Source organism: Eupeodes corollae, chromosome X (assembly GCF_945859685.1).
Source record: "Eupeodes corollae chromosome X, idEupCoro1.1, whole genome shotgun sequence".
In the NCBI taxonomy this organism is placed as follows: Eukaryota; Metazoa; Arthropoda; class Insecta; order Diptera; family Syrphidae; genus Eupeodes; species Eupeodes corollae.
Genome location: NC_079150.1, coordinates 5109331 through 5131732, shown reverse-complemented (window position 1 = coordinate 5131732; position 22402 = coordinate 5109331). Strand labels below are relative to the sequence as shown.

General features: G+C 31.1%; 1 protein-coding gene across 7 annotated transcripts in view; it reads right to left on the bottom strand.

The window, feature by feature from the left end:
• LOC129953241 (serine-rich adhesin for platelets) overlaps positions 1-22402 on the bottom strand; it is a 90025-nt gene that overhangs the window by 5934 nt on the left and 61689 nt on the right. For all 7 annotated transcript variants that reach the window (XM_056066200.1, XM_056066199.1, XM_056066203.1 and 4 more), the window contains 14 exons: positions 21856-21997; positions 19651-19975; positions 17521-17793; positions 13936-14094; positions 13672-13797; positions 11906-12073; positions 11553-11834; positions 11252-11473; positions 11032-11198; positions 10586-10871; positions 10169-10526; positions 1088-1183; positions 859-1021; positions 673-799 (listed from right to left, as the gene is read on the bottom strand). In XM_056066200.1, the coding sequence (XP_055922175.1) occupies positions 673-799; positions 859-1021; positions 1088-1183; positions 10169-10526; positions 10586-10871; positions 11032-11198; positions 11252-11473; positions 11553-11834; positions 11906-12073; positions 13672-13797; positions 13936-14094; positions 17521-17793; positions 19651-19975; positions 21856-21997 (2894 nt within the window). The remainder of the gene's footprint in view (positions 1-672; positions 800-858; positions 1022-1087; positions 1184-10168; positions 10527-10585; positions 10872-11031; positions 11199-11251; positions 11474-11552; positions 11835-11905; positions 12074-13671; positions 13798-13935; positions 14095-17520; positions 17794-19650; positions 19976-21855; positions 21998-22402) is intronic.

The window sequence follows — 22402 nt, the reverse complement described above, 5'->3', positions numbered from 1 at the left end:
TTTTTGCAAAGAAAAATAATAAGTATTTTTTTAGCAAATTGGCATTTAGCAAATCAACATTTAATAATTGCCATTTATTTTTAGATAATTTTTAATTTTGTCAACTTAGCAAAGAACTCCAGAAAATGTTTTTATCTTAAATATTTGACTGTCAAATAATTTGACGTCAATACCCTTACTTAGTTAAACGATTTTAAATTTGTCGTGAAATATTTTGTATTTTGTTTTTCATTATTTTTACTAGATCGATGCCAGCTTAACAAAGTGCCTGAAAGAAGTGTATAAAACCTTTTATTTTGATTGAGGCATAATTTTTTTTTTTTTTTTTGATAATTATTTATTAATCAGTTTTGAAAAATTTAATTTTTCTTTGTGTATTTCTTATTCACGAAAGTAAACAAAAAACTAAATAAATGAGGCTTCTAAGGCACTTTTTCAAATAATCATTTTTTGGTTGGGGTGCTTTACATTGGATTTTTGACAATGAATTCTGTTTCATTACAACTATTTGACAACAACAATGCAAATAATTTCGATTGCAAAAATTATATAAACCAGAATGACAAAATGGAAATGTTCAAAACTGAATAAAGGCAATTTGTAAAACTCCTAAATTTACGATAGGTAAATATTTTTTGCTAAGTTGACACTTTTAAATAAATAAGATAATACCTTTTCGACAATATCTTTTAATTGAAGTATTGCAACACCAACAAGACGATCATCACGTGCAAAGCAATAATCCTTTACACAGATATGCAGTTCGAAGAAATCTAATTGTTCTTCGTTCCCAATCATGCTGTTTTAAAAATAATTGTATGTGTTTTAGAGATCGACTTTAAAATATTTTCAACTTACAAATGAAATGCTTCATTATATTTAGGTGACCAATTATTTGATTTTGATTTGGTTGCATGTTTTCTCTTCTTGTCCTGTAGATGTGGACCAATTAAATTGATTTCTACAAATGGACGGAACATTCCAGATTGAATTTGCCATTTTAAATCATTTGCAGCAACCACTGGGGATGGATTTTATAACTTATGTTAAAATATGTTTTTTTCTTTAATAAAACAATTGTAACAACCTTTAACAGTAACTTTGTGTTCGCCGGTTCCAGGATGAGTGAATAAATCAATTTGTACCGAAATTTCACCAACAGTTTCATCAGCATTCTGCGAATCTTTGAATATAAAAAATTTGAAATATTCAAATTAAGAATACAATTAATATACATTTTACAAAAGAATAAAACTTTTTTAGAGTTTGACTCGTCTAAATAACAAAAAAAATAACTATACGCATATTAACAAAAAAGAAGACTCAAAAACAATTCCGAATTTGATGACTTTGTTTCATATATTATTATATTTTTTTTTAATACCATTCAATCGGTTATTTTTACTTCATAGTCAGCTAAATAGCAACTAAAATTATATTACTTACAATTTTGGTATTTAAAAACTTTTCCATTTTTAAGCTTTTTCGTAATACATTTGTTTAAACCTTTTAAATGGTCGTAGTTTAACCTTTCTGACAATTTGTTTTCAAACAAGAAAGCAATTATTTGTCTTGAAGTATTTAAAATGTGTTTGAAGTACAAATCACGTTATTCAAAATTCTGCTATATATGATATTCATGCAAAATTATTTGACTAATCAAAAATCTTAGTCATTGCGGCTATTTAAGCAGTGTTACTCTGTTCATCAAAGAGGAACAAATTTTGTTCAAACTGACACTTTACACAAAATTTCGCAGAATTTTTTTCTAATAATAAGGAATATCAAACAGTCAATTATTTTTTACAACAATTTTCGACTTCGATGATTTAAAAAGAAAAGCATCATCATCGGACTTGCTTTGCAACGGTATGTATGGTTAATGAGAAATATGATGTTTTTAATATTGTGTGGTTAGTTTAAGAGTAATAGCCTTTAACACTAGGCTATTTATGAACAAAAAATAAAACAAAAAATTAATCCATGCATAAAGCTTTTACATATTAAATAATTGTGAACAAAACACTACATCTATGTTACATTAAAATTGTGGAGTTACCAAAATTAAAGAAAGTTACTATTAAGTTATCAAATAATAGTTATAATAGTAAGTATTAATGCATAATTGTTTAGATGCAAATGGGGTCTTAACGTATTATAATATATTTTTAATTTTGTTTACGTTTAATTTTTGTTCTTAACGAAAGTTAAGAAAAAAAAACTTAGTGTTTATGAATGCAGTGTGATTTTGTGTGTTATGGGCATTGAGAAAAAATCGAAAGATCTAAGAATATAAGCTTAATATAGTAATGGACACTTAAACCAAGGTTGCTAAGAAAATTCTTTGGGCAAAAAGAATGGCGTACTCTATTTTTCCAGGTGAAAACTGATAAGAAAATTGCGAAATTACCTATTGAGAGTAAATGGTCGAGGGTCTTGAAAACAAATCTAATGGCTTCAATTAACAGAAACTTACAACCGTTCGCTCTAAATGCGATTTTGAATTGATTTAACTACATGATATATAAGGCGAAATAATAGGACAGAAATTGCAGAAGTTATGCATCTTAACCTAACTTCTGCGACTTTTGTGCTATTATTTTCTTTTTGTTTTCGCTTAAACTTTAGAAACTTACAATTTCATTTTCAGACGCCAAAACTCTTTAACATACATAACAAGATATACAACACAATTGATAAATTACTTAAATCTTAAAAATGTTCTTTATTATGGGTTCAAAATCTTTTAATTGGTCAAAAGCATTAACATAAGAAATAAATTAAATAAAATGCACGACTGGGTCGCACGAACTTGCTCCTGTATTAAAAGAGTCTGTTTAAAGTACCTATATAAGAAATAAAAATATACCTGTTGAATAAGTTTGTCTTCAAAGATATAAATGCCATTTGAATTGTCAACGAAACCGCGCGATTCCTCCCAACACACAGACAACTCATCCCGGAAATGAAAAATACTTTACGAAAACAATTGTTTGTGTATTCAACTAGTTCGTTCAAAGCTTTTTCCTTTGGATAGCTTTATTTTAGTTTAATATAAGAAGAACCAGGATGGAAAGTTAATTATCTGAAGATAAGAAAGAGGCAGAACATGTATGTTGAAATTGTAAAGCGATCGCCTATTAGTTCATTGGCGTGCTCAGCCATGTTTATGATGATAATGAAGGAATGTCATTAGTAGGTAGAAGGTACTTACTATAATCCAATCACTTTCCCTGTTTTCTACAAGTTTTCAGCGCAAACATGGAGTATGTTCAGTTTATTTTTTTTTTCGTGAAATTTTAAAAGAAACAAGCATACGACAAGTACAAGAAATTGCTATTCATGTGTTGTTTACAGTCAGACTCTTACGCGTTTTGGATTTTAGTTATGAAGTGGCACGTAAGCAATAGTTGTTACGGTTGTACGTAACACCTATACGTTGAAAAAGTGATTCTAATAGAAAACACAAATTCTCTTTCTGGCCCGTTTCTCAAACTTGTACTAAGTATTTTTTCTTTTGTATAGGCGAAGGCAAGTAAGAAATGTGTGAAACAACCTTATTCGTAAAGAATAATATTTTAAAATCATATATACAAAGGTACCAAGATAATACTTCTTGATAGACATTTGAAAATAGATTGTTGATTAAATATATCATATTCGTTAACCCGATACAGTGGCGCTACACAAACGGCCATCGTTGGTATTTACAATAATTATTGTTATAAAAATACATAAATATGCACTAAATGCATTAATTTGGATAAAAGATGGTAATGTAATTACAATTTTGTCAAAATAATGCGATCTTTCGGGCTCATGCACAGTTAAAATAATAAAAAAAAATATTTTATGATTAAAAATTTTACCTGAAAAATAATTTTGTCTTCAAAAATTTTATAAATCAAAAAATTCTTGATTTTTCGAGTTTTTTTTTGAAAATCGATAGAGCGTTTTTTTTTAAATTAATTTTGTATATATAAAATTTTTCAATTTTGTTCTAAAAATATTTTTGGTATGCAGTTGTTTAGTGATTGTAAACATACATAAGTTGATAAGAAAATTAAAAAACTAAATAACGGTTCTATGAGCGGTAATTTTCCTGGTCAATACAAACATATATTTTTCTTATTAAAAGAAGCCAAGTTTCAAAATAAAATTTAAGAGAAAATTTAAAAAAAATCTATCGGTTTGTTTTAAGAAAATTCGAAATATCGTTTTTTGACCAACAAAATTGTATTAGGGCCACTGTTAATTTTGATCTTTAAAAAAAATAAGAAGAACGCCCAACTCGAGTTTGCTCAAAATCTTAACTTCCAAGTTTGAACTCAATCGATCCAATGGTTTAGGCTGTAGGAGCGTGGACAGACAGACAAAACAGACCGGACGGAATTGCGGGACCCACTTTTTTCGACTTGTCTACCATCGTAATATCATGTTTGATTAAAATCTCGAGTTCGAAATTTTTCACGAATGCAAAACTTGCCATATAGTTCCTATATGTAGCAAGTAAAAAGCATCAGTAATATTCGTAAATTACATATCGTCTGTCAGGGTTTTGCGGCCACTTGGACGTTTTTAATATAAATATAACCTATCATGGATTTGAAGCGGCCACAATTTTGTGATACATTTTTATCTAAAATCAAAAATTCACGACATGCTCGTATGAGGAAATGAGAACCAAATAATCCGTCGACTACAGTTTTTGACCCTATGATTTTTGGATACGTTTATATTTTGCATAATGAGTGATTGACCACTCAAAGCAATATTTTCGGAAAGAATTTTTTTTATAAAAACCACAGAACGAAACGAACACAATTTTTGAGTTTTTTCACCTATCTTTTGTAATTGTCTTAACTATCAGTATTGATTTGAATTTGACCAAACAATAAAATGAATAATTCAAATCTTACTAATTTAAAGGCGGGTCATATTTTCTCTTCTTTATGCCATTACGGTTATTAATAAATTTACACTTGACTTCAAAAGTAAACATTTTGAGAACAAATATTCCTCTAAAATTCGTCAGTTATTAAGCATTGGTACCAATAAATATTTCAATGCAAGTTTTACCGAAGATTTTAAAGCTATATCGAATGCATCAATATATTTATTCACAATGAACAAAATATCATCATAAATAACGTTCTTATAAATCTTTTTAAAAAGACTAAACTATTAATTTTGTTAATATTCTAAACAAACGCAAGGCGCATTATTGTGTATGATTGCAAGATTTAATGACTTTATGGAGATGAAGTTCAGGTATGGTATACGCCCTAAAACTAAAGTTTTTGACATTATTCTGTTCGTATAGAAATTCAAAAAATATACAAATTCATAAATGTTTTGGTGTAACTTAAGGTAGCTTGCTATGTCCTTTAAGCTTTTGGATGGTCAAGAGAAGTCGTCGAATAATGAAAACCTATATTTTATCCCATTTCATTTTTGTTTGCAAACAAAATTATTCAAAAAATTTGTTTGCACCATCTGTAAGAGGCGTCCGGACGAATTTTTAAGAAATATGAAAAATTGGCGAAATAGATTAACAAGGATCTCCGCCAAGGAACCATATTTTGCCAAAATTCAAAATGGCTGGGATATAATTTTGATATTGTCTTTAAAAAAAACTTTAGAGAATTGACAAATTTTCTAATTTTGACTTATGGTCTTAAATTACAAGAAATTAACCAAATAACAGAACAATTACATCAATAAAGTTATTTTCTTTATCATTACAAAAGTACACATAACTGTATGCTAAATTGATTAAAGCCTTAAAGGGGCTTAAGTGAACGGAAAAACTGAAGATTCTTGTTAGTTGATGGTGAGTTTGGTGTCTGAAAACAATCGAGAAAATATGTTTTAAGTACACTAGAAGCCTACTCTTTAAATATAAACTATATGTAAAAGTCTATCAATTATCCTGAGCTTAACAGAGGCTTGAAGTCTCTTTTATCGAAACGAAATGATTATTAAACATTTAGTCAAAACAAACACAAACTCCCCTAATTTTGCCCAGAAAAAATAAAGGTGAGTATTTAAAAATAGTTAAGAATTTAAATATACAGTGAACGATACAAATTTGAACGTTGTAATTTTTCATCAACCCGCACGATTTTGGTCAGTTCGTGTCTGTTTATAACCTAACTTTTAAGATGTGCATGAGAAGTTGATCTTGAATTGATGCACTTATTATCAATTCTGGCATTGACATTTTCTTTTTAAATGATCTGTAAACAATTCCGATATTTGTCATTTATCAATGCCAATATTAAGTATACCGTTTGCTATTTTTCTGCACGATTCAAAAACGGGTATTTATAGACACAATGAAACCCATTTAATCCCAGCCATACATGAAACACAAATAAAAAATTTGTTTAACAGATAAGATTATTAAGGCTTAGATATTTTACAAAAACAACAAGATCTAGGAAAGCTAATCGCATTTATAGTTCAATTTTTTTAAATTATTTTCAACAAACAAAAATTATGAACTGCAACATTAACAATTTTATTTGTGATAAGTAGATGTTAAACAAAAAATACTGCAATGATAAACTTCATTGTGAAGATAGATCTCTTTAAGTAATTTATTTAAACATTTTTTAAATGTAAGACCGCACTGGAGGGAGTGGATTTATTCGATTGGCGGAAGAATGATCTAAAATTTTGTATGCCTTAGTATCCTCAACTTTAGGCTTGATCGAAACCAGAAACATTCACAAGTGTATGGAATAACATTTTTCAATTACCAATCGAAAAAGTTTTTACTGAACTGCACATTTTATTTCAAGTTGAAGTTTAACAGGGCCGAATTTTTTCACCACAATTCAACGAACTGGGAAATCTTTTTATATCGCATGATAAATCCCCTCTCTTACTTAATGAAACGTTTTAATTAAGAAAAACTTTTCAGTAACAATTTGGTAATACATGGTTTTCTATAAGTAATGGTCAAACTTTATATGGTGAAAGGTCAGGTCATTGCCTGTCAGAATTTGGTAATTTGTCAAATAATTTTTATTATAAGCTTCGATAAGTTGACTATTTTCTTGCATTTAAAAAACAAAATTTTCGACACTATGTTAATGGATCAGGTTTATTGTATTTAACGACAAATCATTTTTTCTTGCTTTCAAGAACTTGCTTGGCTTCCTATAGCTTTTCAAACATTTGGATCAAAAGTAATACAAATTTCAAAGTCATGATTGAAACAATAATGATGAGAAAAATGAATTACTTTTCGAATATTTCATTACATTTGGATCCCCTCCCCTTGCAAACAGAAATAGTTGAGAGTTGAACGTCACTAAACCCTGGTTCTCTACCAATTTTTGCACCACCGATTTCATTTATAATTTGCATATGCAGGGCATAATCCCCGGTCGTGGAAAAATTAGACGGTCTCAACACCATAAAAACAAAGAAGTTGTGTTGAGGAAAGTTGAAATTTATTGAAGTACTTTTATTAGAGCCATTTTGTTTAAAAATCACAGGATTTTTAAACAAAACAACCTGCTCGCTTTTGAAATGCCAAATTACGATTAAAAAGAGGCTCTGATGCGACCCACACTGATAACTTCCCATCCCGTCTGTCGATTTGTCTTGCTTAAAAGGTTGTCTATATGTACTTGTATCAATTTTTTAAAAAAATTGCGTGCTATTTTTTGTAGATTTTCGTTTTTATGAAAAAACGGACTGTTGGATTTTTATAAAAAAGTTACTGCATCGATATACAATATTTTCTGCGAAATAAAATAAGTTTGAAGCCAATATTTTTAATTTTTGAAAAGCTATTTGAGTCAAAAGTAAATTTTTACCAAGTTTTAGTATTGTTTTTTTTAGAGTTTTATTTTTTTTTCAAAATTTTATCGAATGGTTGAAAACAATATTTCTTATAAAATAAAATTAGTTTGAAGCCAATATTTCAAATTTTTGAAAAGATATTTGAGTCGAAAATCAATTATTACCAACTTTTGTTAGGTTTTTAATTTTTTGTACAAAAACTGTCAATACGATTTTTTTCAAAACTTTACTGAATGTTAACAGAAATATTTTTGGAAAAATAAAAGTAGTTTAAAGGCAATATCTACAATTTTTGAATAGATATTTGAGTCGAAAATCAATTTTTACCAACTTTTATAATTTTTTTTTGTTAAAAAAAAAACTGTCAATTCGACTTTTTTCAAAATTTTACTGAATGTTGACAACAATTTTTTTTGAAAGATAAAAGTAAATTAAACCCAATATCTCAAATTTTTGAAAAGATATTTTATTCGAAAATCAATCAAAAATCAAAAACGTCGCGAACGTACGGACGTACGAACGTACGTACACACGCACGCACAGACATCTTTCTAAAAATCTTTTATTTCGACTCTAGGGACCTTGAAACGTCGAGAAATGTCAAAATTTTCAATTTGACAAATCCGACCCATTACAATAACTTCCTATGGGAAGTTAATAAAAGCCAAAAACATCCAGATTTTGTCGACAAACATTTTTGGGGTGATGAATCATCATTAAAAAAGGTACAAGGTAAAAGGGATTTGATACGAAAATGAAGTTATCGAACTTTGACAGAAAATCGAAAAAGCAGCTGATGAAAGAAAATACTCAAGAAATGCCAGGTATTTAAACGCCCACTTAAGGAAAGTTATCCAGAACCGACCAAATTTAGGTGTTTTTGAAAAGTCATGACCTGGCCTTTCACCATAAAGACACTGTATTTTTGCACATCAACCTTTTAATACACTGTTAAAAATGTTAACGTATGTTTTTAACGCAGGACTTGTGCCTAATATTACATATATTCTTGATGTTTAAAATATATTTGAACGTTAATAGTTTTTGCTATAAAATTTAATAGTTTTCTATGAAGCTTCACGTTCAGGAAATAATAAAATGTAATTAAAATTATAACGACAGTCCTTGTCGTGCGAGAGGACTTGGGGTCAATCCCTGTGCCTCTTGCGGGGAATTGAAAAATCGTCCAAAAGTAATTGTTTTCATGGAAATTGTTTCCTCAAATTAGCTGTTGGGATTCGGCTAGGATTTGGTAATTTACTATTATTTACAAAATTTCATTATGATCGTAAGTCCAAGTAATCATAGATTTATTCTCTAACTTCAACATTTTGTTTGTCAAATAAATTTAAAGCTTAACATTTTTAGGAGTTGCTATTTGAAAGAGTTGAAATTTCTTCAAAACCATAATTCACTTTCCAAAAAGACGGTGTTTACCAATCAACTTGCTGTGCAGTACAGTTCCGTCCGGGCGCGGTCTTATATTGGGGTATAACTTAAATTATCTTTCAGGTATAAATACTATTTGGTAAGATAAAAAACTTAACAAAAAAAAAGATAACAAAACAAAAAAAAGTATAGTTAATGGTAATAATATAATAAAAATAATATTTTTCTTTGGCAAACTTTGTAAGAACCTTGACGATTTTCACGTTTTAATGGTTTTCTGTTTTTGACAGGCTCCTCCACGTTGGGCTCAGTTGCGAGTCGTTTAGCTTCTTCAGCGGTTAGTTCACGAGATTTAACTTTTGTTTTTTTTTAGTATAGTTGCAAATATTACGGAAGTATATTTGTATGCATAGTTTTTTAAATAATGTATTAAACACACACACAAAAGAGTTTTAAGTGATTTGTTTTATTTATAGTTTAATTTAATTTGTTAAGTTAAAAGAAGAAATTTAAAAAGAGAAAAAAAAATAAATTTATTTGTATATTGTGTAGAAGAAGACAGTGATATAAAGTACATTTAAGATAAATAGTGGTATTTTTATGTGCAGTGCATTAGATCCCCCGAAAGTGAAATTCGCTTATGTATTTCTTATATTGTAAGATTAATGTCTTTATGTATAATTTTAATATCAAGTTGATGTTTTTTTAAACCAAGTGCTCTATTCGTGGAACCTATTGCACTGAACAGTATTTCCTTTTTAGTTAAAATGAATATAACTTTAAGATAGGAAGAGCAAAATCAATATAAACAATAATCATATATATTACTGAAAATGCATCCTGATGCTGAATATTATTTGTACGACACAGAAATACGACAGAATCAGACAGACTATGAAGCTTTTATTTATGTAAACGCATCATGAAAATACTGTTCTTTTTCAAATCAACTAATACATACCTTCGTGAACTTGACTTGTAATGAAGGTCTTTATAAGAGTATCAGTCATTTGTGTATAAAGGCTAAGGGCATAGCGTAGACTCTGCAATTCAGCGGATTTTTCGAGGAATGTTTTCTTCAGTCCATTACCACCAGCATGGAAATATTGTTTGATGGTGTCCAAGGCAACGTCTAACACAGCACATTGCTTGGGTGAAAGATTCTTTTCGACTTCCTTGGAAATATCCATGACTCCGCTTAGAGCATTTTTTACATCCTGTTTGCCAGCCATGTGGTTTTTAAACAAACGACCCATATCCTCAATCTTGGCATTCGCTGCCAGATTTTTAGCATTGTCCGTAATATTCTTAAACATCATCTAATTGTGAAGATATAGCTTAATTAATTTTTACTATTACGCTGCAAACAGGTACTTACCGTTCTATCTGTCATTGGTGGCAGGACAATAGTTTTCTCAAGTATGCGCATAACAATCTTCCAGAGCTCCTTTAATAATCGCTTTAATACAGTCTTTTCGCACGAATGAGCATATAACGTTAATGAGCCATCCAACAAATCCATCAACGGCCGCAGTACTTCATCAGCTTCAACGGCCACGGCATTACGTTGCGCTGCCTGATTGGCATTCAGATTACCACCACCTTTGACAGACAGAAGCAGATCACCCAGTTCTCTCACAGATTGCGTAATTCTTGGTTCAAGGCTTTAGAAAAATTTAGTTTTGAAGATCATATGAATTTAATTACGATTAAAAAACAAAAATAATAACAATTCTTGGGATGTTCATTCATAAGGATAGGGTCTTTAGTCTTCTGCATTCTGAAAAAATACTTTAAAAAATATAAGCCCAAAAATGAACATACCTAATGGCAAATAAGCACGCCAAATCGTCTAATGCAGAGTTGAGATTCTGTTGAAGCTCTTTGAGAATATTAGCTGCGTCTTCTTCGAGCTTATCACCACCCATCGATTCGAACATTTTCTCAAGCTGAACTCGAAGTTGTTGAATGTTGTTCATCAAGATGCACGCCTGAAAAAATTAATCTCTATAACTCTATTCAAATCAAGGGTATGTGTACTCACAATTCGTTCATCTCTCATGTGTTCGGGAAATTCTTTTTTGACAATATCGGCATAAGCTATTAGCACTTTTACAATGGTCTTAGCAAAGCGCCTCATGTAACGCTTCCATATTTCTGGATCCGGACACTCGAGCTTGCTAACAACATCGAAACATTGCGTCAGTTGAGTAAAAACATCAACCACTGAATTCGAAAACAGGGCGTGTTCACTACTCTTTTGAAACTGAAATAAATATTTGACTCAGTTATCTCGGGAGACTTTTTTTAATGGCAACTTTTTTTTAATTTAAGCAAGTACTTACACCATCTTTCTTATCACGATTGAATGCACCATGGAGATATTCAAGGGAAACATCATCGTTCTCGTTTAGCCATTGCATTACAAACGGTTCAAACCAGGCGGGATACTCAGGAACGGCACCCTTATAAGGTGGGACTTCCTTAACGTAATTACTATACAACCATTTGACACGGAAATGGAGATTCATGTAAGCTGAAGACTTGCACAGTCGATGTTGTTCATGCTCCTCAAGTGCATATTTCATATCGACAGCAAAAAGACCCCACATAGTGGCCGCCGAGAGCTTTAATTGGATGAGCGAAGAGAATAGTAAGTAATTGCATTTTTCTTTTATAGCTTGATGGAAAAACTTACTTGGCCAATATTCAGTTCCTGTGGGAATTGATTCAAAACCGTGCCGTAGCTGTTTTTATCTTCTTCTATTATTGACACTATAAGTGCTATTAGCTTATGCCAGAAGTCAACGCTGTCCAATTTGGGACCATGATCATCTGGGTCACGTTTAGCCTCGTTTGGATCCACCTAAAGAAATTCAAAGTTACAAATATTAAGTAAATATTTGGTTAACATAATATTTAAAATGATAAATATTTTTTAATTGTATGTTAACTTTGCAGCGATTGTAATATACGATATACCCCAGAGGTCCGGCCAGAAGATTATGTATAGCGTTTCTAACTTATAATAAAAGCAAATCTTAGTTCATACATAGCTGCGGGAGCTGATAACAGTTATTGTTATATTATCCGTTTAGACAAGTACCTATTTTAAAATTACTTTTGTATGTATTAAAGCAAAATTTGTGTAAACCACCTATGTTAAAAGATGGCTGGGTTTATAGAATATCCGGACTCTAAAGCGAATGCACTGAACTTCTTACGTCACAATGGAAGATAATTAAGGTACTCATGGTCCAAAACTAACATATGGCTATCTGAAGACTAAAGATAATCTATATAAATCCAACACCATCCTTACCTTAAGCGCTTAAAAAACATCGTCATATGAGAACATAAGAGACAATTTGAGTCCTTTACTTAATTTAATATGCTATTTTTTATTAGAATTATTTTGAATAATTTAGACGTTAGGAACCAAGTTCTAAAAAATGTTTACACTATTTTTGAACGACCAATGCTGGGCTGAAATCTTAAAAATTTGGTTATTTAAATACAAAATAATGTGTTATTTTAACTGCACCATATTTAAATACGTGAAAAAAATGTATTTTAAAGAAATAATCAAACATATATATATGAAAATTTGTTGTTGAACCAGGTTAAATTCAACAATAATAGCAACAAAAGAAAAATAACTTTAGGGGCAGTTATAGCTATCATTGAAATTAATCCCGAACATTTTTTAAATGGATATTGGACTGTGTTTCACTTTGATTAGAAATGAAAATCATATACTCAACGATTGTAAATTACGCAAAGAATTGTATTTGAGAAAAAAAGCTTAATTATGTCGTTATTTTTCGGAATTTAATTTTCCTTAACAGCTGATACTTTTATGTTCAAAAGTTAAACAAATCGTCCACTGATTCGTTTTCCAATTTTTCATAACTCCAATGACAGATTTCTGTCAGTAAATATTTTTCGGTGGATATCAATCAGAATTTTTTTTTCAAAAACAGAAATTTTTAATGATCGCTATAAACCACCTGCCAAACTAATTTCAATGATTGGTTTCAATGATGAAAACCAATGATAGCTATAATTTGCCCCTTATTTGATTAGACTAAAATATTTTGAAAGTAATACACTTTCGTTTCCTCATTATAACAAATATTGATACGTGCAAACAAAAGCATTGACCATTTTTGTTGTATTCCAGTGAGGTCGTAGTACTTTATTCCATACACAATATAATGCCTTAAAAATTAGATTTGCGGACTTGAAAATTGGTCTGGCTATACTGGACCAATATTTTGTTCTGATTTTATTAGAAAAACAAGTTGTTATTTATTGAAAATTAAGTTTTAAACTATAATTTAGTTATACTTAGGAACATTTTGGAATTAAAAATACAACAATATTAATATATAATAAAAGGGTATAACATTAATCAATTACTGTTAGGATGATTTTTATTTTGGGTTGCTAGTCTTTACTTACCTGAAATTCCCGATTGTATAATTCATAACAGTTCTCAAAGAGGAATTGATAGGTGGATCTAAGACAGGCTTTCACGCAATCTTTTACGACTGTACTAGCTCTTGGTGGACTTGATAGTTCTTGAACCTTTTAATACGAAAACAAAAATGTCATTAAATAAAAATAAATATCTTGATTTCAAGAAGAAACTTTTTTGAACTTTTCTGTTGTAAGCACATTTTTAAAACATTTTTGTTTCTCGTTATAAAATCTTTAAAAACTTACCTTCATTCTAAAGAAAGTTATACTGGTCAGCAGATCTACAGTTGATTTAAGATCCATCAACTTTTCCTGCTGTGGTGCGGGGAAGTTATTACGATACATAGACAAATCAATTCGCAATGAGTTGTGTAGTTGATCCAAGAGCTTAACGAATTTCTCCTTCTGTAATAATTAGTACAATAGCACACTCCATCGTTAGTATGTACATATATGTTAAATTTTTTTTTATGTTATTTGACTAAGCGCTATTATGACTAGGGTTTATTAATATAAGCACTCATAAACCAATACCTACCGCCTTAAATTCAAAGTAAACGTTACATTTTTTTTTTAATTTAAACTTTAACGATAACCTGATCTGAGATGTTTCATTATATGTATTGTAGTTCAATAGTTAAGGAGTTAAAAGTAGTGTTTTTTTAGACTGGAAGATATTTACGAACAAATTACTGTGCGAATAGTTACAGAAAATAAATGGAATTTTCAAATATACATACAACTGTACACTTTTGACGCCATGTATTAATGACTGTAATTTTTTGTATCATTTATTTCCATCGGGCTAAAAAAAACACTCCTAAGAATTCTAATATTCCAACTCCTTAATTTTTTAACTGCGTTAAGTACAATTTAGTGTTATTGTTAAGCTTTCGGTGAAGCAGGAACTATTTTACATATGGTCTACATATGACGTTACTGACAAAGGTGTTTTGTTAAGGAAGCACTTACTCGTAACACTATCCTACATACAAATGTATTTTTCTAACAACTTAAACTAAGACGCATTCACCGATATTATTTGATTTTATAAAATGTCTTTTTTGATTCTTCTTTATCTTTTTAGAAGAGGACTAGTTTGGAACTGTGATATCAATAAGAACACAGGTCGACAAGGTTTTCTTACTGGCTTTAAAATTGCACTTTTCCGATGAGTTTTGGAGCCCCTAATTCGAATTCGACTTCAAAACTAATGTATCACTTCAGATTTTTGACACTTCCAAAAAAACACATTAAAAAAGTATTTTTAAATTATTAAGTAGTTTTTTTCAATAAAATCCGTGATGGTTTTCCAATTCTTTAATCCTTTTCTTCAATATTCAGTCGAAATATATATATTCAAAAAATCAAATGGGGTGGCGCCACAGTCCGTTGTGAACCAGGGCCTAGTGACTTATAACTCTCAACCATTCCTATGTGCGAGTACTGTTGTCAGGAATGGAAGGGACCCACAATTTTAGGCCGAATCCGAACGGCTAATTTGAGAAAGCACTTTTTCATGACAAGAATTACTCTTGAAGGATTTGTCAATTCCTCGCAAGAGGCAGTACCCGCGAAAATTAATTTTTTTTAAATTAAGGTGGCACAGGCAGGGATTGAACCCAAGACCCCTTGCATGACAGTTCAACGCACTAACCATCATGCCACGGGTACTATATAAGGCCATAACTGGCAAAAAAATAATAAATAATAGAATGGTAGAAAAAGTACTATGAGTGAGTATATGTTTTCAAATATTTTTGTCTGTTTTTCGTAAATAAATTTGAGTAATTTAACAGAACAAAAGTGACTAACTAAAAGATTCCATCTGTTAAGAGATAAGAAAATGCTCGTTTTACTATGGTACTTTCGCCAAGAGTCTATACAATTAAATTAAGTATGAAATTCCATGCATAGAATTTAAAAAAAATCCAATGATTAGTTTAAATGATGAAAACCAAAGGAAGCCTATCTTCTTTTTTTTATTTAAGGGGGTATTCTGGTCTAGAAATAAAAAAAAATAGATTTTTTTTCATATTTTCATAGTTTAATTATTTAAGAATATGTCTAAGATAGGATTTAAAGGAGAAATAAGTATTTTGCTGAGCAGGCATCCAAATCGGTTGGGCTGCAACTAATCGAACAAAAGACATAATGGGGTTCTCCGACAAAACACCAGTTTTACGAGTGCATCAACAGCAAAATTGAGGAAATTAAATGATAAAGAGGTGATTATAGATACCCACGATTTCTCAGGTTTTGCCGTATCGATTTTCTTGAAGTTTTAAGAGAGTCGTCTTTAGGGACTTGTCTACGTCCGGAACTGCGGCCATTCCCAAATTTTCATTTTTACTATTTTCAACAAATCGAGGAATTTTCAAAAAAGTGGTACAATTTGTTTTTCTTTAGGCAGTCGCCATTTAGTGAACAAATTTGTTTGTAACTTTTCCGTAGTTCCTTTTTTATTTTTTTTTTTATTTCAGATTGCTAGAAGAGTTAAAATCGTGGCCGTCGTATGGTTACGCACCAAATTTTTGCGACGCACCACTCCATCAGCTGATAACTAACGGAATTTTGATTTTTTTGTTACTTTTTTATTTTTTTTGTATGGGAATAAATAATGTTTACAAAAATGTATGGTACAAATATTGCTTGCTTTTTTTTACAGTACTTCAAAATGTACCTAAAATTCATGTCTCTAGACCAGAAAAAAACCTTTAAAGCACTCACAGGGTTAAACACATTGCGAATGTTAGAAAAATACTAAAGGTGTATTACGTTTCAACGACAGGAGACAGAATTGAGTTTTTGAAGCATTAAATTCTACATGGTTAAAAATGTCCCATTGGACAATGCTGTCGAGATCAGAATTTGATGAGCTTAACATACGGTATGCCGTTGAAGTTCCACTACCGAAGGACAAGGATGTGAATGAATATATATTCAAGCAAAAACGTTTGTCCTTGGTTAAGTTCAGCTTCGTGTAAGTGTCAACGAGTGCGGTATAGCTTTCAAATTTCTAACCTTACATTTGTTCATAATGTCTTTTTTTTAATTTAGTATCAATGAAAATAAATTAAAGTTATTTAAATTTTAAAAATCTGTAGTCATGTTTAAATTCATTACTTGATACCAATTAAATCTGTAAGTGACAGAATTTTTAGAAGCCATGGAAAACAAAATAGGTATAAAAGTAATCGGTTTCACAAGTCTCTAATTACAACGAGTTAGAAGAATCAAAAACTTTCACTTCGCGAACGGTTTTTTCAAGCGGTGAAGTCGCCTTAGATTGAATATTGTTATTTTTATTCTAAGCGTAGGTGCACATGAGCTTACAAGAAAAAACACCTTAAAATACAATTTTTAGCAAATAAAATAAAATTTGTATACAAAACTATCAATACATTTATAGAACGGCAACCAACACTAAGAGGAGGATTCGAGAACAGCAATGAAGGTATGTATTGTTATAAATTTTACATCTACAACTTTTCTTATGCCGGATTTTTGCGGATTCTTTGGAGTCTATAGTTGTTAGAGTATATTTACAATGTATATTTGCGCATCAGTAACGACTACTGGAATCTCGATGTCATCTAGACAGGGCTCATTATCGGCTCCTTCATCATTGCTATCGATCGACTGGAAAAAATTATGTTTTCAAAATCTAATAATATTCCTGGCTTTTTAGCTATTTTCATTGTGTTCCTATATTAAACACTTTTTCTGGTTTTCTTTTGGGCTTGCATAATTATCAAACATTTTAAAATTAATCAGTTTATATTCTTATAATAGAATCCAAAAAAATATTGTCAAAATAAATATACTCACTCCAAAATTGCTAGCGGCAAATCTGTCACTGGCTGATACAGCTGATGATGCTGTTGTATGGGCATAGTATGCATTAATGTTAGCCAATAAAGTGCTCATCACGGCGGGTACTCCAGGACACAAGTATTTTGTCGACAAACAATGAAAATGTGTCATTGCCTGGTAGATGTTTTCAATTCCATAGCGCATGGCAAATTCGTCGACAATTTCCTCGGGGATTTCATCGAAATAGAGCTTCCATGCGTCGTCGCCTTTTTGTTGAGGAAGTTTTACCTAGAGTATTTTTGTGGAATTTATGTGGATTTTTTGATTTTTTTTTCGAAATATTTTTGTATGTACTGATTTACAAAGGTAGTGTTTATTTATACATATTATAGAAAGTTACAACATCTAAGAATTGTTTTGTGATTTTTCAAGGGTCATGCGAATTGGAGCGAGAAAAAATTGTATAAGTGGAAGAAACTCTTTCAGTGGATCATTGTCGAATTATTTTCTTTTTTAAGGCATTTCAAAACTCTTCGTGGTTGAATTTAAAGAGCTCAGTATAATTAAAACATCATTGGATGGACTGAGAATAAAATTGAGAACTGGCTGTATGATAAGGAAAGGACAAGATGAAAATTCCTTCCAATTTCCGACGATTTGTTAATTTTTTTTACTGGAATTGGAACAAGGCGCACATATTTTCTAAGATTGTATTAAGAACAAGTTGTAATGCCGAGCGAACTCAGTATCAATTTAAAAAAAATTGATATTGTTAACCGAAGTGTAGGGACATAATTCTTACCTTTGTGAAATGGCTTCTGAATTTAACTTTATTCTATATAATCGATATTGCCCGCGAAATTGAATTAGTATACTTTAATCATCTCCTTTAGACATGTGAATTTTAGTACGTAACACGGTTCTTTTCACGAAGATTGAAATAATTTTGTTGTAGCTCAGTTCTCAAATCTAAGTGTTAGCTTAGCAATACAAAAATATCTAAAAACAACGATTTTGTTAAAGGCTTAAAACTGAAATATTTGTTAAGACGCTCTTCATGTTTTCTTATGATGTGGATTAATAGCTACAGGCACCCCCACTCAATTTCAAGAAATAATGTACTTGGGAATGAGGTATGTATCTGTGAGAAAAAGTTTAGATAGTTTATATTGTTCAAATCAAAAAAATCAAATGGGGTGGCGCTACAGTCCGTTGTGAACCAGGGCCTAGTGACTTACAACTCTCAACCATTCCTGTGTGCGTGTACTGTTGTCAGGAATGGAAGGGACCTACAATTTTAGGCCGAATCCGAACGGCTAATTTGAGAAAGCACTTTTTCATGACAAGATTTACTCTTGAAGGATTTGTCAATTCCTCGCAAGAGGCAGTACCCGCGAAAATTATTTTTTTTAAATTAAGGTTGCACAGGCAGGGATTGAACCCAAGACCCCTTACATGACAGTCCAACGCACTAACCATCATGCCACGGGTACTAAATAGTCAAATAGTCTTATGAATATTAAGAAAAATTGTTTTATACATACAAAAATAAACTCCGGTTAATCTGCATTCCGATGTGCATAGGTGAGAACGTAGACACTTTAGAGTTTCAGGAACAGAGACATCATAAATATCAATTCAATCTTTTAAATGGATGTTCTTTTTTTAATGAAACGAATACAAAATGTAGGTTGAAAACATAAACAGAATAAAGAAAGCTCCATTTCAATTTGATGTGAAGAAAATCAGATTGAGAAGTTTAACCCAGAATCAGGTAACAACGCTCGTTTTGTGAGGGAGAGGGGGGTCTTTGAATGCGCTCAACGTTTTTGTTGAATTTTATTAGCCTGCATTCAAATTGTAACTATTTGCTGTTTCATATTTATTTGGATATAATTCGAAATTCCTTTATTCAAAATTTCTCGCTCCATGTAAGTAGTATATAATTATCATGGTTTAAAAAAAATGGAAAAAGTTAAGGAACCTTTTTAAGGACTTCAAATACGCAGAAGAAAAATAGAGTTACACTGTTCTTGTTATTAGTGTCTTTTTGTAGGGGAGTAGAGAGAAAAAGAGTGTGTGTGGAGAAGAGAGAGAGAGAGAGAGAGAGGGGAATAGTGGAATAATGACGTTTCGTAAACTTACCATGCCGCAATTTTCCTCGCACAGATAATGGAATAAATTTTCATGAAGACAAGTATACTGGACATGGTAAGGTGCTACTTTCTCTTCACCTTTGATTTCGACAGATATGTGTAGGCGTATTGCACCGGATACAGCTGATTTATCAGTACGTTTCTCTAGATTATACCACACATCCATTTCGCCAGAGAGTGTTCGCACTTCGATTATTGTCTGGCCAAGGAAGTCATCGGATTCACGCGTCAACTTCTGACGAAGTTTCGACTTGAGATCGTTATCTTCGTCCCAGACGCGTACTTTGATACGGTCCGATGAATTGTGGCATTCGCTGCGGAGATTAGATTTATTTTTCTGTTTTTTTTGCGTTGTACGTATAGATATTAATACATATTTTTTTTTCTTGAAAATTTTGATGTCGGTGTTTTTGTAAAATAAATGTAGAAATTGTATATTTTATTAGAAAAAGCTTAGTTTTTGTTTGGTACCTATTACTTGGACCAGAAAGGACAAAAGGCATAATTTTGCACGGACCCTCGCGCCGAGATGTAGCCAGAGTGTAAGATATTAAAACTATTTGTTGAAACTTAATTTCCTTAATTTTACATAAATGACTACAACATACATAAATGTATTGTATATAAAACCTTGGATAGTTCTGAGGTGATGCATGATAACTTATGATACTTAATCAAATTTTCCACAATTAATGTACAATCGGTTTTTTTGCGTCCATATTTACGGAAGGTGCTCCAAATACACATAAGCTAATGATAAGTGTCACTTAACTTATGACATATTTAACGGATACAAAAAAATGGCACTGCCATTCCCTTGAATATGGTAGATATCATATAGCTCATGAGTTATTTACAATAAAACGCATGAAATGGATTTCTTTCGGACAAATTTTATCTATAAAAGGGACAGGATATATTTGTATGCCTTAATATACTCACCCCAAATGATGTTTTCCAGGTACGAATGATACTAATGGTAATGGAATTTTATTTGTGAACACAACCTTTCACTAGTTATTGAACTTTGGTGTCAATTATTCAGTAAACTCAACATTTTCAAAATGGTTAAGTAAACGAACAAACAACGCGAACAAATCATAAACATTTTGTACCAAAATTCGGGGTCGGTGACTATAACATTAAGAGCGGTAACTTCAATTTTCGGGAGAATTCCTCGCCCTATCTCAATGAGTCCGTCAATAAGCAAACTATTCGTTATTGTTTGGCTAAAAATCCACATTTGCATTTGCCAGTGGCATTGTTGGGCTATATTTTTTCGTCGACGGTTACGATCGTACACGCTACTGTGAATAGTCAGCCTTATCTCGCCATGCTTACCGATTATTGTTTGTCCAAATTTGAGGAATGTGGTTCCAAAAGGATGGTGCCACGAGTCACACAGTACGCGTTTCAATCGATTTATTGAAAAAGTAAGTTTGATAAGGGTGGTATCTCAAGATATGGGCCAGTCCATGGTTGGCCAACTCGTTCGTGCCACTTTACACCTCTAGATTATTTTCTTTCGGGCTACGTTAAGTCACTGGTTTTGCGCCAAAAAACCGAAGACGTTGGTAGATCTCAGAGTTAATATAGATACTCTATTCACTATTCAGTTCTTGACAGAAATTTTATTTAAAAAAAAATCTACTTTCTTCAGCAAAAAGGAATTCAGAAGAAGACAATTTATTTTGCAACCCTCAATAAAACATTTTCACAAAATCAATTATTTATAATGATCAGTTTTTGATCTTCTTTTGTTAACTAAGTATAGTATAGTTTTTGAGACAAGACACTTGTGCATATACAAATTTATTTTACAAGAAAATATTTTTTTTTAAATACAACTATGTACTACTTCCTGGGCACAAGACTTTTGTGGTTTTCTTCCTATTATTATTATTTTTGTAATTAAAAAAAATTCCGGTATTACGTTGTGCCTTTTGTCCTTTTATTTTATTTAATAACTCAAAATTTGTAGATATAGTTTTTTTTTGTAAAAGAAAAAAGTTATGATAAACATAAAAACAAATCATGGAAGAAATAAAAGCATGATAAAAATAAAAATAAAAAGGAAACCAGAGATAGAGATAGGAGAGAGAAAGTTTTAAAAAGTGGGGTGTGTTTTTTGTATTTTTTGGTAATTTTTTTTCTGTTTTGGCGAACTAATCCCACAACAACAGACAATACTCACAAGTGAAACTTCTCATTCCACACAGGGTTCAACTCCTGTGGCATTGTGCGTGTACGTTTTTTCACCTTGCTAACCTGCACCGTCACATATGGATCACTGGTACCGCTTTTATCCTTCGCTATCAGGCCTTGAGCACATATCACTATAGCAGCACACAATATTTATTAATATTATAGTAATGCGTCGTTCGTTTATTTTGTTTAATTTTCATTAATTTAGTTATGGATTTGTTTATATTTTCATTTTAGTTTTTGTGATCGTATCGCCCCAAAGCACAAGCACAAGGTTGTGTGGTTGTTGATGTGGAAGCGAGATGAAGCGGCGCGACAATTTTTTTTTTATCATGGTAACGAATGTGTGTGTGCAACGATATGACAAACAAATACCACCATTTTGTTTTGTTTTTCGTGATTTTGTTTAGTTTTGTAAACAGGGATTCAAGGAAGAAAGGAGAAGAGAAAAAACGGAAGTGCATTTTTAAATTATTCTTATATTAAATGCATTTTTGTTTAAAAAAAACTTTTAATCTAAAAATAACTCTGAACAT